Here is a 12,634-nt window from a genome sequence, read left to right as displayed (position 1 = left end):
TTTTATGTGGATGATTATTTCATTTACAAGCAACAACAATTTTCTAAACCTCTGTAATATTTATTCTTATTTTATTTTATTTTATTTTATTATTGCATTAGACATTACCTGTAGTTTGGTGTTCAACAGCAGGATCCTTTTGCTTTGAACATTAATGGAATCCGTTTCAGTATGATGTTCTTTGTAATGTGGTGAATGAAATTAATAAATTGATCCTAATTTTGGCCCATCTTTACATTCCTAGTACGAGTCCTAACTATGTGTCAAGTATTACTCTTTTTTTTTTTAATGTTTTATTTATTTCTAGGAGAGAGAGAGAGAGACAGCGTGAGCAGGGGAGGGTCAGAGAGAGAGGGAGTCATAGACTCTGAAACAGGCTCCAGGCTCTGAGCTGGCAGTCAGCACAGAGCCCGACACGGGGCTCGAACCCACGCACCGCGGGATCATGACCTACGCGAAAGTCGGACGCTTAACCGACTAAGCCACCCAGGCGCCCCAAGTATTACTCTTTTAATATAATACTTGGAATATTCTAGGAAGTAAAATAAAGGCAGTATGACTGGAGTGTAGTAATCAAGAAGAATGTTAGTATAGGATAAAAGTAGAAAGATAGTGAGGGGTGGACATTATGGCTTCTGTTAAGCAATTTGGGATTTTATTATTAGAGCAATGAAAGGACATTGATGACATTTCTTCAGAGGGGCAAGAGAGGTGATTTGATCTAAGTTTTCAAAACATAACTCTGACTAATGTGTGGAAATGGATTGCAGAGAGGAGGAGAAGGAAGGAAGGAAGGAATCCAGTTAGGAGGCTATTGCCATTCAAGCTAAAGTGTCATCAATGAAGACACAATTTAGCAAATTCATGATGTGTTTTAGCAGCAAAATTAACCAGACTAACAATGGACTAAATGTGAGAAGAGAGGAATCAAGGATGACCTAGTGGAACTCACCTGTAATACCACCTAGGCCTATTGCCTTTGACAAGGAAAAGAGTATATATCTTTATGATAACTCTTATTAAAACTCCTTCATTCTATAATTTATGTATAACTACATATAGGTTTTCAGTATCTTTCTCCAAGCTAAACCGTTGATATTAGAGAAATTTAAAATAAAGCCTCCAAACTCCAGTGGACTTTTAGTTCATAACAGCCCTCCCAACTTACCCCTTTCTCCTTTAATAAGCATACCTCTTCTTTGTTCCCCAGACTTGCCTATGGTTTTGACACAGCTTGTTTGTCCTAGATTGCAATTCTCTTTCATTCCCAAATAAACTCATCTTTTGCTGGTAAAATTTTAAAAAGTAAATAAAGCAATAAATAAATAAGTAATAAGTAATATATATTTTTACATATAAATAAATAACACAAAATTAATTAATTTAATTAGGCTTCTGTTTTAGCTTCTAGCATCATTGTGATTTTTGTCCCACCCTTCTTTTTAATATCTCACCTCTGTGGTTACACTTCTTGACTTGGCCACCATTTATCAAAAACTTACAATGAATTGCACTTTCTTCAGTGATTCCCCTGGTATACTGGGGAGACCCAGATGACTCCATGTTTTCAGAAGTCCCCAAAAAAGATGCACTTATTTTACGAGAAGACCAAATTATTCTATCTTTAGCAATGTTTTCACTCCTAGAACATGTAAATATAGGATCAGAAGTACAGTCTAACACTTCTCATCTAATTCCTAGAGTTGAAGATACTCAAAATTCCATCTGAGACAATAATAAACTTCAAGTCCTGAGCAGCTACTGAAGAAAACCCAGCAGAGTGTGTTTCTGTGTATATGGCCATATAGAGGATGTGGGTGTAACTGAAATACTAAAGAACAGATAAAATATCAAAGAACAGAAGTTGGGCATATGAATTTCTAAGGTCTCTCTCCTGCTTCCAGACTTGGAAGTAGATCTCTGCCCTGTACTTAGAAGTATTTAATAAAATGGCTAGTTACCTAGCATATTCATGATCATACTCACAGCTACATAGTAATTTATACCTCACTAATAAGCCCTTTTTACCTACATATACCTGCATAATCTCATCTTATCATCACCAAAATTCTATGAAACCACTGAAAGTATCCTGGCTTAAGAATGAGAACTGAGGGTTGATGAGGGGTGGAGGAGAGGGGAAAGTGGGTGGTGGGCATTGAGGAGGGCAGTTGTTGGGATCAGCACTGGGTATTGTATGGAAACCAATTTGACAATAAATTATTTTTTTTAATATTTTATTACTCACCAAAAAAAAAAGAGGTATCCTCGTTTGCAGAAGAGGAAATTGAGGCTAAGAGAGATTAAGTAAATGACAGAACCAGGACCTCTAACTCCAGATCTTAATTCCTTTTAACTATAGCATGAATACTAAGTTTAAGACAAGGACTTCAGTTTTTAAACACACTACTACTACATATAGTGAACAGAACTATATGTTCACTGGATCTATAATTCCAAACATCGCCACACATTATATTTCATTCAATCAAAAAAAAATTATTTAGGATTTACTGAGCACATATTATGTGCCATGCCCTGAGCTACAATAGGCAGTGGGGATAAAACAGTGAAGGAAGCACACACAGTCCCTCTTTCCTGGTGCATCAAGTCTAGTGGATTATGTCAGGAACTAAGGAAGGCATAAAATGTACAAATGAAATGTTGTATCATGTCTCTTAACCTAGAATTGAATTCCAGGTTACAGAGTCTGTGAAAGGAACTATTCATGTGCTTGATACATCATGGTCCAGAAATGCCAGTACTCTTTGCATGTGGGGGACCTGCTAACTTAGAAGGGAAAGTGTCAGGAGAGGGGTGAAGAAGAGCCTGGAAAGGCAGCTGTTCCTTTTATAACAGTGAGGGGAGGGTGTGGGCCTCATCACAGACTGCTTTGCAGATTAGTGCAGAGAGAAGAGAGCCCAGCTCTACAGGCATGAATCTTAACGGCAATATTTCCCCTCCCTAAAGCTAGTCCTTCAGAAGGAGGCCTTAGAGAGTCTGCAGTTCCAACTGGACAAGACTGTACAGAAAGAGAAGCAATATCTTCAGACCATGGTCAGTAAAGAAGCCTATGACGAATTGTCCAGAAAGTCAGCTGCCTGCCAAGATGACCTGACACAAGCTCTGGAGAAGGTAAGTCACACCCTCTCATCTCCAGGACTGTTTTGGGCAAAGAAACATCTGAATAGTGTGAGAGATGCAGGAGTTGATCCCCTGTGTGACTGGCTACCACCAGGACCATCTGGAAATCCTTGCATGAGCTGGATGTCCTTCCAGAGAAGGCCTGCTTGCTCTTACTGAGGGGGCAAGATTTTCACAAAACCTAGGTTATCTGGGTAATTTGTGCTGCACGCAGTGCCAATCACGCTTAGCTGATCAGTTCATAGAACTGGAAAAAGAGGAAACAGGGGAAGAGAGGGAGGATGTAGAAAACCAACCACTGTCACTTCCCACCCCTCTCTGGGATGCTAGGCAAGTGACCAGGTGTCTCTGGCACCCTGAACAGAGAGGATGGGGAGGGTCTGGAACCCTTCTCCATTCAGTACTCAACAGAAAGGGCTAAATGGCTCTGACAGCCACTCTCATCTCCTTTGTCTTTGCGGAAGCTCAATCATGCGACCTCAGAGACCAAGAGCCTGCACCGAAGCTTGGCACAGGCCCAAGAGAGGAAAGTTCAGCTGGAAGATGAAATCATTGCTTATGAGGAAAGGATGAAAAAGCTCAACATGGAATTAAGAAAACTGCAGGGCTTCCATGAGCAGAGTGAGCTAGAGGTGAGGAGCAGTCAGGAGCTCAGGCTGCCTTCTTGTTCCAGGCCCCCCAAGGTCTCCTCTCACCCCCAGAACTCTAGCACTGAGCCATTGCCTTTGGCTAATCAGTTCCCTCCACTTGCCTGGCTCTGCAAGCCTCGGGCAGAGGAGGCAACCATCAGAGCAGGGCCTCCCTCTGCTGGTACTGCAAGTAAACTGCTCCCTGAGGAGTCTCCCGAAGCTGAGAAAGCGCCCTTAGGCCTTGTCACGGGTGCTCTGGGGTCAGGGCCGCAAGCCAAGGTCTCCCTTCTCACTTTGCACCCCTGAGTAGGTGCACGCCTTTGACAAGAAGCTGGAGGAGATGAGCAACCAGGTGCTGCAGTGGCAGAAGCAGCACCAGAGCGACCTCAAGATGCTGGCAGCTAAAGAGGAGCAGCTCAGAGCCTTCCAGGAGGAAATGGCCGCCCTGAAAGAGAACCTCCTGGCAGATGAGAAGGAGGTGGGCACTCCTCAGCTTCTGACCACTTCCTCCCAGACCCTCCCAACACATCCACGACCACCAGGATGCCAAACAGCCCTTGGTGGGGATGGGGGCACCTAAGAGCGAGGAAAGGACACCCCAGCCCGCACTCTAATCAGTATAAAGCAGGGTCTCAGTGTTCTAAGGCCCATAGCAGTTGTCTTGACCCAACTGTCTTCCTGTGCCTTTGTACAGAAATATTGAGCAGAACAAAGGCCCATTCCAGAGAAGAGAGTGCCATTGCCCTGTCAGGTATACCAGCTGCCCCTGACTTAGATAACCCATGGAGCAGTTCCCCTCCAGAGCCCATCCTGACACTCTCACTTACCCTATATTAGAATCTGCTAAAAGATCTTTGGGCATGCCCTATGCCCTGGTCCCTGAACAGTGAAGTTCATGGTAGGAGGCCACAGGATATCTCAGGGTAGCCACAGGCCTTAGCTTGCATCAGAAAAAGGGCATCCATTCCTCAAGATACTTTTTTCCATCTGTTAAAAAAAATGGCTTAATGTATTGCTTTTTTAGAACAAGCTGTTTTAATGCCTTTGCCAGAAAATCATTATTGTAAGTGTACACATGCCCTGACACAGATGTCACCTTCGTGTGCCTGCACTGCCGGAGGCAGAGGTCCTGCTGTGGCAGTCTCAGCTTTGGCCTAGCGGTTGGATGGCAAAATCAATGTTTCTTCTTCCAGGAAGAGAGATGAGGCCTGATTTAGAAGTATGGAGGTGACAGGCCTGTGCTCCCACCCCTAACCATTTACTTTTCTTCTTGTACCAAAGCCCTGTCATGTGTCCCAGCGGCCTGCACCTAAAGATACTACCTGTAGGCTGCGCCAAGAGAATGATCAGATTATGTCCAACATGGAGCAGTGGGCAAAAGAGCAGAAGTAAGTAAGGAAGAAACAGTAAGGCAGGGTTCCAAGGCCTGGGCTGAGCTGAGAAACTACACATGTGCCATAGAATAGACACACACACACACACACACACACACACACACACACACACACACACACACTGCCCATAGGGACATGGATCCAGTATCAGTTCACATTCAAGGGCTGGGTATAAGATGGAGGGGCCTCAATTCTTCAGGCAGAATCAGGAAGACCTGCTGACTTAGAAACCGAGCAGCTCCAAGATAAAAGAGATGCTTTGTTATGGGTCATATTTCCTCTTCCTAACCTGGAATCTGGCTTCACTCCCTGAATCCCTTGAATCACCTGAGACTGTGGTGATCTTGCATAGGAGTTTCAGAATGGAGAGTCCCCTTAATTGCCAGGTGCTAAGGAGGCTTTAGCTCTGGGGACCGGGTGATGAGCAGGGTCTAGGGCTCAGCAGACACCTTGCTGAAAACACCAACATTCCATCCAGCCAGTTCATGCCCTTCCTCATGGAAGTCTGGGAACTGTTTCTCTTTTGGATTTTATTACAGGATCGCCAACGAGAAACTAGGAAACAGGCTTCGTGAACAGGTCAAATATATTGCCAAGCTGACTGGAGAAAAGGAGTAAGTCATCCCATACCACCCGAGCTGCTGCTTGGGCCCCAAGGAGAAGCGTCAGGCATGAGCCAGGGCTAGTTTTACCATTAGGACCTACATCTGACCTCAGGAAAGAGTTGGGACTTTGCAAAGATTCTGAGTAGTGAATCTGCATTTATGTGACCTTGGGCACATTACTACCTCTTTGGGCCTTTGTTCCCTCGCCAACAATACAGGAAGAAGTTAATGGTCTCTATCCCACTGTTACCTTCTGTGATTCTCAGAGGTCACAGAAGGAAACAGGAACTGAAAGGTAGACACTGCTAGTTAGGGTAGAGACTAAGCTACTATAACAAAGAGACCTCTGAATGAAGGGGTATAGAACATGGAAGGAACATCCCTAGGAAGTGAACAGTCCAGGTTGGTGGGGTTCCTCTGTCCCCCATGGGCATTTGGGGACCAAGGCTCCTTCTACTTGCTGCTCCAATCTCCCCTGTGGCCTTATTTCACCCTCCTGGTCAGAGCTAGGTCAACAGAGTGACATGTGGGAGGAGTGTTGGAAGTTTGGGAACAGAGGTGAATGTATAGACGTCTAAAGCCAAAAATTTGGAGATGGTACAGGTAACAGATAATAAGCTCCAGGGCAGTGCTTCCAACCCTTTGTCAAGAAACACTTAGAAAATAACCACACTTGTTTGGCACAGTGGAAGGATTTGGGACAGGTTATTTACGACAAAGCTGACCAACCAGTGGCTGCCCCAAGAGCTGAGGGTGGCCGTATCTCAGCCCCAGTTGGAAAGCTCTGTTCTGAGCTGCGACCTTAGGAGGGTGGCTAAGTTTAAGGTCAAGATAAGATCAATGGAATACATAAGTCAAGTAACTGAGAGGCCAGGACTTAGACAGAAAGTACAGGATGTTGAAGGCACTTGGGAATGCCAGAGAGAGTGGCAGAGAGCCAGGGAATGAAGGCGTTGTGAGGANCTGTTCTGAGCTGCGACCTTAGGAGGGTGGCTAAGTTTAAGGTCAAGATAAGATCAATGGAATACATAAGTCAAGTAACTGAGAGGCCAGGACTTAGACAGAAAGTACAGAATGTTGAAGGCACTTGGGAATGCTGACAAAAGTGGACCAGAGAGAGTGGCAGAGAGCCAGGGAATGAAGGCGTTGTGAGGGCCCCACCTCCAGGTCCAGTGGCATATGGAGTGTGGCAATGACATGTAGGACTTCAAGGAAATAGGTGTCTTGAACACCAGCCAGGTTTATAGAGAGCAAGAGGGCAAAGCACAGGCCCAGAGAAGTTGAGAATGAATTCTTTGATTTCTTCTAGAAAAGACCATGAAATTTTTCACTAGGACAAAAGCATTTTCTAAAAGGGATTAACTGAAAGAAAAATTGTAAGAATCTGAAGGTAACAGAAAAAAGCATTTCAGCCTTTTTCTTATATTGTGCCAAGTTCCAGGAAGTTCTCTTTCACAAAGAACTCATTCTTAAGTGAACCTANGCTCGAACCCACGAACCGCGAGATCATGACCTGAGCGAAAGTCGGACGCTTAACCGACTAAGCCACCCAGGCGCCCCTGTTCTGAGTGATTTCTATGTATTAATTTATTTAATCTTATAAGAACTCATGAGTTCAGTACCATTAAAATCATAAAACCATAAAAACCATCATGGATGAAGAAAGAGAGGAAGCCAGAGGCTAAATAACTCACAAGTAGTAAATGGCAGAGCCAGAATTCCAACTCAGGAAGTCTAGTCCCAGAGCCCACTGTCACCCACTGCCCTCAGCATTGGTTTGGAGAAATATGACCATTTATTGAGCTACAGGAGATATGCTAGGTTCTTCCACCTCACCTACATTGCCACCACCGTTTCCTCATCTGTAAAATGGGGATAAGTTACTTGTCCAAGCTCTCATCAGAGCTGGGATCCCCTGTCCTCTCAACCTTCCAGCAAAGGGAGGCAAAAGAACCTGGGCTTTGGCATCAGAACTGGATGAGAGTGTTTCCCAGGCATGGCCAGCCAGACAGCCCAAGCACATGTGATTGTTCATAACAGCCTCTGGCTTTTCAAATCAAATTTCTAACATTTGTCAAACTGGATCTTTCTATGAAGCACAGAGGGCAGATCAGGTTCAACTGTCCCCATCTGACAGATATGAAAACAGGCCCTGAGCTGACATGACACAATGGCTCAGGTGTACTGGTTCTGGGTCCCCCCCAACCCCAGGCCGGAGCTTCTTCCAGAGGGCACACATAGGCCCTCATTTCTATGGAACATGAGAGCCCTGGCTCTGAAAGGACCTGGATGTCCCTGACCCTCCTTCCGGGGGCATGTTTATCTGTCCTTCCTGGTGGGAAACCCAGGAGTGGCAGCAGACTGAACATCCTCTGTCCTTTCCTCTCCTTCCCCAGCCACCTCCACAATGTAATGGTCCATTTGCAGCAGGAAAACAAGAAACTGAAGACTGAGATAGAGGAGAAGAAGCTGAAAACCGGGCACCCAAGGCTATGCACCAAAGCCCTAGGCCCAAGCAAAACGGAGCCCATACCAAAGGGAAAAGCATGTGCCACCTTGGGCTGGAGGGGGACATCCCAGGACATGAGCCAAAGAATGGACATCACCAAGTTTGTCAGGATTCCCCACTGTTCAGGTATTCTGCCATTTGTCTTTTGCTACTTGTATGATGTCATCTCGCTTAGTCCCACAGTTCAAAAAAATAGCAACAGTCTAATATTATTTTTCAAGGGATCACTACATTGGGAATTCAAAGTGGGAGCTGAGGGACAGATATTTTGCTTAGCTACTCTGGACTAGAGATAATTGTTTCCTCGTCTATAGAGGGAAGAGGTGAGTGAATTAAGGTTCGTTCTGATCTTAAGACTCTTTGATGATACCCAATGGCCTTACATGTCATCCCTATCCCTCCCTCCGACCCAGTCCCTTTTGGGAAGTGTAGGGACAAGGGGGAAACAGGCAGACTAGACATCTTCCTCCCCTAATATGTTCTAGAAACCTCACAAGAGCAGCCCAGTCCCCTGTTCAGTCTGGGTCCATTGCTACCTTTTCTGTCACCTACAGATTCCATGTTACCCCCAAGGGAAGAAGTCACCCCACAGCTGAGCTGCCTAGCCATGAGGCCAGTCCTTGAGGAATCACCTCATTAATTCCTCCTCAAATCAAGACTGTCATTTCCTCCCTGTTCCCTCAGGTTCCTCATTTTGCTAGAATCAGTACCTTTGCTCTGAGCATCATTTCCACACACATTTTTCAGAGGACAGTGATTTCCTGCCCCTCTCTCTTGAATAAGCTCTTATGGGAATGGATCAAGGTCCCAGCCTATTTTGCAAGATGCTAACATTTTATTGACTTTTGTCCACTTTCTGCAGTGGAGTGAGCATTGGAACCAAACTACCGTCCCCAGACCCAAACTCTAAAATAAAGACATGAGCATAGCAGTGTCAGTGAGCTCTTGGCGTCTTGCAGACATCTCTGCCCCACTCAAGCCCCCAGAAACATGCTAGTCCCTGTTTTCTCTGTATTCTAAAAGATACATTCTCTTTCACAGATATAGGGAAGCTCTTACTCCCAAAGCAAGCTTCTGGATTATCTGTATTAGTTTTTAAAACTACAAGAGATAATTAACTCCTTTATTTCCATATGTCTGGAATTTTAAGAAAAAAGATATCTAAAAACCTCAAAAATGAAAGTAATCCTGAGACCCAAAAGAAAGGAATAGAAATGAGTGATGCATTTTCCAAATGGAAGAGGGAGAGAGAGCCATCTGCTTTCCCCCTGGCTGCCATATTCCATTTCTCCTTCTAACACTTTTATTTTTCTCCCCAGCTGGCTCAATACAAGTAAAATTCCATTATAACAAACTCCAAGGACAGCCAAACTATTTTATCGTGGCAGGATTTTGTTAAACTGCATACATGTCTGGAATTTATATTCCTCGTCTGTAGGAGATTGAGGAAAAAAGCTACTAAGATAAAGTTAGAGAAAGAAATGAAAGAGCTAGCCTCTCGGGGTGGGGACAGGAGAAGTGAGGGAAGAAACCCACTAGTTGGTAAGGATTCTTAATATTCTTGCCTCACTCTGCAGCCAAACAAAAGCTAAGAAAGTTCATTCCTAACAGGGACATGTTGCATAGGATGCCCCTGTCAGTACCTGGGAAAAGCACATACCAGAAACACAATATGAGGCAGGAGTGACGGGCATCTCTGATGGGCTCTGCTTTGACAGTTGTCTGTTTGTTTATGGTTATTTGTAACTATGTACCCCCAATGGGTTTAGCGTAAGGATATATTTTGTAGAGTAAACAAAGTTTGAATCATCTAGTACTAATGAAATGGTTTCCTGCTTCTAGCCTGCAGCCCATTTATTCAAACAAAAGTTCAGTGTCATTAAAATCCCTAGTACAATCGACTAAAAAAAGACATTTTGTGTCTATATTTATGAAAAGCTTTCATATATGTTGGCCAAGACAATAATAGTTGGATACTTTTTTTTTTTTTTTTGAAAGAGAGAGAAAGTGCATGAGGGCGAGGGAAAGGAGAGAGAATCTCAATAGGCTCCACACCCAGCATGGAGCCCAACACGGGGCTCAATCTCACAATTGTGAGATCATGACCCAACTAAGATCAAGGGTTGAATGCCCAACTGACTGAGCCACCCAGGTGCCCCAATAGCTGGATACTTTGAATGTTGTACATCTTTTCAAAGTTATCTTTTGCTTCCTGTGGGGTGACTACACCAGAGCATGGCAGGTAGTGGACTATGGGGAGCAAAGTGGCAACAGAGCAGCAAATCACAGATATGTCACCCCAGCCATCTGGCCTTGTGAGCCCAGCCAGGCAGGAGATCTGATGGGGTAGAGGAGTTGAATTTATGGAAATTTAGTTTCTCTAAAGATAAGACAAAGGACAGGGAAGCTGCCTGTTCTTTAAGAAATAACCAAAGGGGTTTCTGAAAGGTATTTGAATAGTGATATTAGAAATGGTGTCTGTAGGATATAGTAATGGTGGATACTTGGTTCATCATACATTTGTCCAAACCCATCGGATGTGTACCACCAAGAGTGAAGCCTAATGTAAACTTTGAGTTCTGTGGGATCATGTGTCAACATAGGTTCATCAGTTGTAATAAGTGAACCACTCTGGTGGGGAAGGCTGTGTATGTGTGGGAGCAAAGGGCATATAGGAAATTTCTGTACTTCCTGCCCAATTTTGCTGCAGCACACCTGAAACTGCCCTAGAAAGTAACCACCCCCCCCCCAAAAATTAGTGCTTCAGCCACCCATTGGGAAGATGTCACTCAGATTCTGATACCTGGAACCCACAGAATCCTTTACAGCAGATCCTCTTTTATCCACCTGGAGTATAATTTTCTCCACTGAGCTGAAGAAACCCAGAGCAAACATCAGCCACCCTCAGTGTGTCTCCTTACTGAAGGGAAGGAGAAGCTCATTGTAACCACCATGTTGCCCTATAAGCACTTGTCTTTTGCACCTTCTCTACACAGCCCAACTGAGGAAGAAGTTTCCTGCCATAGACAGGGCCTGACAAACAAGCTCTGGGGTCCCCAGAATGAACCCCCATCTCAGCCCAAAGACCCTCAACTGCCAACACGTGTCTAAAGTACCATTACCATCAACTAGGCATTTAAGCATAGATGCCCGTGACTGTAAGCAACAGGGAACCCCCAGAAAGATGTCCAGTTCAACAGCTTCACTGTCCCTTCACACCAGGAAGCCTGATAAACAGTCTCTAGAACCCACTTCAGGGCTTTTTTCAGAGAAATGCTTTTGTATCCCTGGGGGTGGAAACCGGTTATTATCTGAGGAAGAGGTGGTAAGAATCAGAACATTAAAGCTGGAAGGAACTTTAAGGTGGATCTGAATGGAAATCGCCCAAAATTTAAAAGAAAGTATTAGAGCAGAGGTCCGGACAGACTCTTGTCCAGAAGTACCAATACCAAAGCAGATTTGGGAAGCACTGCTGGGGGGCAGGGAACCTCCCCAAGCATCCTGTGGCACCTGTGTGTGGCAGGTGTCCTTGCCAGATGCTCCTTGTTTTTAAATGAGAAGGTCGGGTTGACCCATGGTTTTCATAATCTCTGGCTTCATGTTTGTGATCTAAGGAATTTGAAGATAAGTTCATGACCAAAGTCACAGCCTGTGTGTTGGTAACAAAGCCATTCCTTGGAACCTCGATTTTCCCCCATTCTTTTGCATCCCGAGCCCACATCTGTAAATAGATCACATTTCCCACTTCTTTCCACAGAGCAGGTAGACACCTTCTGCTAGCCCTTCAACTCGGTGCCGAGATTAGAAGCCTTCCCTCCCAGAGGAGCAGCCAGAAGCCCTCTCTTCACTGCAGAGCCATGAAGTCCGTTTCTACATGAATTCCCAATAAAGGCAGTTAGAGGTAAAAAAGAATGGAAGTAGAGGTGGTGGCTGGTGCTGGCTGGCAAAGCCAGGCTTCCAAATTCATCCATAAAATTGACGTAAATTTTAAATTCACATCCCAGGAACAAGGTGAGAAAGGGAATAGAAGTAATAGCAGCGTGACCCAAGGGGCTCCAGCTGAGTGCTGGCCGGGGATGGAGGTGCTTCTGAGCCCCAAGCCACGCCCATCAGTGATTCAGCGCCGACACAAAACCTTGCAACCAGCACACCAGGCAGAAGCCCAGCCCCAGGGGATCACAAAATAAGAACCTTGTGTGATGCAAAGGGCCAAATACCCAAAGAGCCACCTCAGCAGATATAGGCTGCTTAACAAGATAAAAGCTTAGTGATTTCAGTGCAAGGATCATCTTTTACACAAAAATCAAGCAATATTTTACACTATTTTTTGCCAACACAGCACCTTTACACACG

At 44.7% G+C, this 12,634-nt stretch overlaps 1 protein-coding gene across 1 annotated transcript in view; it reads left to right on the top strand.

The window, feature by feature from the left end:
* PMFBP1 (polyamine modulated factor 1 binding protein 1) overlaps positions 1-12,193 on the top strand; it is a 49,074-nt gene extending 36,881 nt beyond the window's left edge. Inside the window, exons 15-21 of the mRNA XM_077756315.1 lie at positions 2,971-3,135; positions 3,609-3,776; positions 4,084-4,251; positions 5,055-5,161; positions 5,707-5,781; positions 8,169-8,407; positions 12,039-12,193. Of these exons, the coding sequence (XP_077612441.1) occupies positions 2,971-3,135; positions 3,609-3,776; positions 4,084-4,251; positions 5,055-5,161; positions 5,707-5,781; positions 8,169-8,407; positions 12,039-12,061 (945 nt within the window). The 3' untranslated portion in view covers positions 12,062-12,193. The remainder of the gene's footprint in view (positions 1-2,970; positions 3,136-3,608; positions 3,777-4,083; positions 4,252-5,054; positions 5,162-5,706; positions 5,782-8,168; positions 8,408-12,038) is intronic.
* The last annotated feature ends 441 nt before the right edge of the window (positions 12,194-12,634 follow it).

The sequence above is a fragment of the Crocuta crocuta genome, unplaced genomic scaffold (assembly GCF_008692635.1).
Source record: "Crocuta crocuta isolate KB4526 unplaced genomic scaffold, BGI_CrCroc_1.0 scaffold388, whole genome shotgun sequence".
In the NCBI taxonomy this organism is placed as follows: Eukaryota; Metazoa; Chordata; class Mammalia; order Carnivora; family Hyaenidae; genus Crocuta; species Crocuta crocuta.
This window is presented reverse-complemented; position numbering and strand designations above follow the sequence as displayed.